Below are 5161 nucleotides of genomic sequence, written 5' to 3'. Positions count from 1 at the left end.
GTGTCAGCTGGGAAAGTTTTTACCTGACATCTGATGCGCACTTAAAAGAATCAGTGGATGAATGGGACAGCATCACAACTTCTAGAGAAACAGGGCTGTTTCAATTGAAATCACATGGCTCTTTCAGAGTCTGATCGTCAACAAATGCTTGATAAATATATCATGACATGAACAGAGGAGACGACTGCTGACCTCTGAAGAATGTGACCTATATCAGTCCGTATTCAGACAGAGTGTGTACAAACTCTGTACAAATGGAAAAAAATTCAATTACATTGCGCTCCAGGCATGACTGAGAGTGCATAGTCTGTGAGGTCACAGGGACCCAAGGTAACTTCTATAGAATGTCTCGCACAGGCTAATGTTCATATTCACCATTGTTATTCAGTGGTGTGCATGGCAGGGCTATAAGGAAACAGACACGCCTCTCACAAAAACCCAACTACCCAACAGCAAATTCCAAGAAAGTGGGTCATAAAGTGAGATGCTGAGAACCCTCAGGAAAAATAATCATAATAACAGATAGCCAAAGATAAATAAAGATTATATTTTTAAATAGCTGAGTCAAATTCCCAATATGAGTCCAGCAGAAATGCAGTGGAAATACTCTGATAAAGTTCATCAGAAAAAAAACAACCGAAACCAAGAAACGTCAACATCTTTCAGTGTATTTATATTCTTCATACCATCTATTTTGGGATTATGTGGAACTATAATATGCAGAAATATTTTGATGCAACTGTAATTACTTAATCAGAACTCTCGAAAACAACAAGAATAATCCCCTGCGAATAAGAGTATTTAAAATCACCCATCAGATTTTCATGCACGTCTTTTTATTGAAGCCTAAGCCTGGACAAGCTATTCCTCACGTGTCATGTTATACACATCACTGAGAACACACTGGCTTAATTACTGACCAATAGTCAAGGGTCTAGCACTGTTCACTCCAGCCGGGTTACACAAACCCATCACTGAAGCACTGAACAACCAGGCTTAGCTACACCTATCTGATTTCGTTCCTGCTACCCCACAGAATGCTAACAAAGGTCATCAGTATTTGCAAGTTTTAGGATTTGTGTGAAATGAAGGTAAATATCCAGACTTGTACCTATAGGGTAAAATATAATTTATTATGTCAAGCATATTTAGCGTATTGGGCAACAAGACTGAATATATCAACACTGTGAACCCTGGTGGCAGCTGTGTTGCATCAGCTTAGTGAAGTTACACTCATACAAGAAATGAAAACTTAAGAGTTAAAAAAAATCAGTTTATATATAAACTGAATTTCTGAATAAAATAAAGATTATAAATAGAAATATCATTATTTTTTAACGTTATGCAGAATTAGTTGGGTTTTTTTACAACTTTTGTCATATCATATTACTACTTGCTTATAATTTATTGACTCTTTGAGTTTAACTTTTCAGGCTGCTATTGAAAAAAGTACATATTGTTAATGTATTTTAATTAAAAAACACACACACACAACAGCAGCAACATTTGTAAGTTAGACAAATCAAAGAAAATTGTTTACACAGTAAATACCCAAGTGAATAGTGACGAGCAATTCCAGACAACACCCAATACTTTCTTCCTTTCTTTCTTGAATCCTCTCTACAATGATTCCCAGGTGAGAAGACAAGTGAAAGGTGATAAGGGATTAAACTGGTAAAGTGGAAAAGCAGAGTCTGGGTCACAAACCGAAGGCTCTATCTTGGGCTGCTTCGATTAATACCTAGCAAAAAATCAATAGAAATGGGTATCGATGGCTTGCAGCGCACCAGTTACACCCAGCTGTAGCCCACTTCAGCTGGGTACCTGATGAGTACGTGTGTTCCAAATCTTATGTAGCCTGAATTACTTGCATTTGTGATGATCTCACGACCTAAAGATATTTAGCAACACAAATAAACACGTAATCATCTTCTAAACAGGCTGACACACAAGGTGGTTCATGCGGAGGAATATACTGACTAAAATCACCCCCCTCCCCCCCCAAAAAAAAAAACAACAACAAACATTTTAGTCACCCCTTTGACATAAGCGTGTATCACTGCGCCCCTCTCAGTTTCCCTAACCTTGTTCCATCTGTTTTCTGCTGATGTACAGTCTGTTTACTCGCCAGTGGTAAAAGAGAACAAATAAAGCTTTTGTTTGCAAGAAATTTGACTTATGTCTGAACTGCCCGAGCTTGGACTGTGTGGTTGAATACTCATATGAGGTTAATGCTTTAACCCTCTCAGGCTCAAATTAAACTTTTCGTTGCTAATGCACAACCAAGTCCTGCAGTGGTACGTCTGAGTAAAAAAAAACTCATAAAATATGTATGTGAGGTAATCAGGTTGTTAGTTTTTAACTGCTGCAAATCGGCAACGCCTGCCTTGAGAGGGTTAAAGGCAGTAATGTTATTGCAGTCCCATGCCTCATTATAATGCACACACTGTGAATAAATGTGTGAATAATTTGATTGCCTTTTCTAGATTTGTATAAAAAATGTGAAGAAAAAAGTAAACGAAATGTGTGAAATTAGGAATATTTGATGGCGAGACTTTGAAACAGTTAAGCATTATATCTGAAAACAAACTCGTGTTTTCTTTTGATGAGCGGTAGAAAGGGCTGACGCACAAAAACAGTACTAATTCCAGGTCTTGCTCCAGCTCTGAGAGCTGTAGGGTGACGCATGACGCACTGGAGGCGCGGCAAGCCTTCTCCATAAATTCTCAGCCTGCTCTCCTCTGGCTTCAGACAGAGAGCGAGGTTAGAGCCCTCACATCACTGACAGGATTTTTGAACGATCGCTTTGACAGAGCACCATTTGCCAACGGGTGCATCTGCTGCAATCATGATTAAGAAAATGTCACCGCCCGAAAACGAGTTCGACATCCCGGCCAAGAATTGCCATCGGATGGTGATTCTGGGCTCCACAAAAGTTGGGAAGACAGCCATAATTTCTCGGTTTCTCAACGAGAGGTTTGATGACCAGTACACGCCTACTATCGAGGACTTTCACAGGAAATTCTACAGTATCAAGGGAGACGTTTACCAGCTGGACATTCTGGACACATCTGGGAACCATCCCTTCCCAGCAATGAGGAGGCTTTCAATCCTTACTGGTGAGTTGAGTTTTGCAGACACATGAAGCTTTGACCATGCATTTAATTAATTACAGTCAAATATTGTTATTATAATTTTATTTGATATTCAAATATACCTTCTCTTGTATTTCCAGGTGATGTGTTCATCTTGGTTTTCAGTCTCGATAACCGAGACTCCTTCCAAGAGGTGCAGCGCCTGAAGCGCCAGATATACGAGACCAAGTCCTGCCTGCGAAACAAAACCAAGGAGAACGTGGACGTCCCGCTGGTCATCTGCGGCAACAAGTGTGACAGGGACTTTTACCGTGAGGTGCAAGACGACGAGATTGAGCAGCTGGTTGGCGGGGACGAACATTGCGCATACTTTGAAATCTCAGCAAAGAAAAACACCAACGTAGACCAAATGTTTCAGACTCTCTTCACCATGGCCAAGCTGCCAAACGAAATGAGCCCCGACCGACACTGCAAAGTTTCCCTCCAGTACTGCGAGGTTCTCCACAGGAAGTCGTTCAAAAACAAGAAGTGCAAGGACGGGAACGCATATGGAATAGTGGCGCCGTTTGCACGGAGACCAAGCGTGCACAGTGACTTGATGTACATAAAGGAGAAAGCTGTAGGCGGCAGCCAAGCCAAAGAGAAAGGCTGCATCATATGCTGACAGTTCATTTGCCAGTTTGTGAAAGACTTTTCTGTGAGGGTTAGGAGCCGTGGTGGATAGCCAGTTTACTGACAAGGAATATGTAAGCCCATAAACTGACACAGTGGTGCAGCCTGGGCTGAGACTTGTGAACTAGCTCGGCTCATAAATCTCTGTGTAGTGCAGTAGATGCTCTGAAAATGCTGTAAATCTGTCTCTATTTTAACTTTCTAAGAGCAGCATTTGAGGAAAGAAGAAACATGTTTACACTTCACTGTACTTTTTCAACCATGGTGAAACTTGATTGTTCCATTATGATCAAATTTAATGCTAAATGTGTATTTATTGTCTACCCAGACTTTTGCATAAGAAAATAAAACTTGTTACTTTTATAGTCTGCCTTCCCCTTCTTTTTCATTTCAAGCAAATCTCCAAGAAGTTGCATTAAAAACAAAGCTTCACACTCTTCACAGATCTCCGTTTCCCTTAACTAGAAAAATGTTGTCCATCTGTTAAAATGCACTTGTTGCGTCATCCTGACACGTCATTCACATGCAGATTAAAACTGCAAGAAGCCCTTAAGAAGCTCGCCGTGGTTCATAGTCTGTTTTATGTATTCCGAATAACCTTAAAGGACGAAGCTTATACAAAATACAATTTATTACAACGTATCAATATCATGGGACTCAAAAAAGCGAAAAATCCCAATTTAATACAAATATCATATAAACAAATTTGCGCTGTGGTAACACAAAACAAAGACAAGTTCAAAACATGTTGCAGTCCGACACAATTAAAGAAAAGACGGTTATTATTTCAATGTCCATCCGGTGTTCCTGAATCACGCCACCTCCATACTGCGTGCATACCAAGTATTTTAGTCTCACGATGCTTTTGGCACGTCAAACATGCACAGACTTTTATATTTCTGCAGCAGCTGGTTCTTGGTGCGAACCTGTTCCCGCAACATGGCCAGCTGCTGCTGCTGCTCCAGCGGACTGCTGTCTATCCCCGGCATGTTGGAGATCTGCTCTCGAGCCTCCTGGATCTTTGCCTTTAGTTTACCAAGTTCTTGGAGGACATCCTGGTTGTCTTTGTCCATGCTTTAAGCAAATGGGGGAAAAGAAGAGTGCGTCATCCGTCTGCTTTGTTATTGCAGACACTTAACGTAACATTTGTAGCTATCGGCATTAGCTTCAGCTAACACAGCAAACAACATAGCAACTCCACCAAGCGACTGAGACAAGCAAGTGTTGTCCCGTGCATACAGCACACAATGTGACAACACACGAACCAATAAATACTCTTACCATTTAATAATATCATGAACTAAAGGCAGCAGAGAGCAGTCATCGCTCTCTTTGTCGAGCTTCGCCTGAGCTGTCGCCATCTCTCTTCAGCTTCCCGGCGCAGATTGTTTACG

At 40.9% G+C, this 5161-nt stretch overlaps 2 protein-coding genes across 2 annotated transcripts; one reads left to right on the top strand and one right to left on the bottom strand.

Moving 5' to 3' along the window:
- The first annotated feature begins 2764 nt into the window (after positions 1–2764).
- On the top strand, positions 2765–4112 carry LOC102202904 (dexamethasone-induced Ras-related protein 1-like). Its single transcript, XM_005744347.1, has 2 exons — positions 2765–3119; positions 3236–4112. Exons 1-2 carry the CDS (start codon positions 2849–2851, stop codon positions 3757–3759), a joined length of 795 nt encoding a protein of 264 aa, XP_005744404.1. The 5' UTR covers positions 2765–2848; the 3' UTR covers positions 3760–4112.
- A 268-nt stretch (positions 4113–4380) lies between these two features.
- Positions 4381–5161, bottom strand: med9 (mediator complex subunit 9). Its single transcript, XM_005744346.1, has 2 exons — positions 5049–5161; positions 4381–4841 (listed from the first exon to the last, which is right to left on the bottom strand). The coding sequence occupies exons 1-2, from the start codon at positions 5126–5128 to the stop codon at positions 4622–4624; spliced, it is 300 nt and encodes a 99-aa protein (XP_005744403.1). The 5' UTR covers positions 5129–5161; the 3' UTR covers positions 4381–4621.

The sequence above is a fragment of the Pundamilia nyererei genome, unplaced genomic scaffold (assembly GCF_000239375.1).
Source record: "Pundamilia nyererei isolate P.nyererei 1_Seehausen unplaced genomic scaffold, PunNye1.0 scaffold00142, whole genome shotgun sequence".
Lineage (NCBI taxonomy): Eukaryota > Metazoa > Chordata > Actinopteri > Cichliformes > Cichlidae > Pundamilia > Pundamilia nyererei.
Note: the sequence above shows the minus strand (reverse complement) of the source record. Positions and strands in the feature narration are given on the sequence as shown.

Coding starts and splice junctions, on each gene's coding strand:
- LOC102202904 (XM_005744347.1), top strand. CDS start 2,849: ATGATTAAGAAAATGTCACCGCCCGAAAACGAGTTCGACATCCCGGCC. Junction 3,120..3,235: donor GAGGCTTTCAATCCTTACTG/GTGAGTTGAGTT, acceptor TTGTATTTCCAG/GTGATGTGTTCATCTTGGTT.
- med9 (XM_005744346.1), bottom strand. CDS start 5,128: ATGGCGACAGCTCAGGCGAAGCTCGACAAAGAGAGCGATGACTGCTCT. Junction 4,842..5,048: donor GTTCATGATATTATTAAATG/GTAAGAGTATTT, acceptor ATTTGCTTAAAG/CATGGACAAAGACAACCAGG.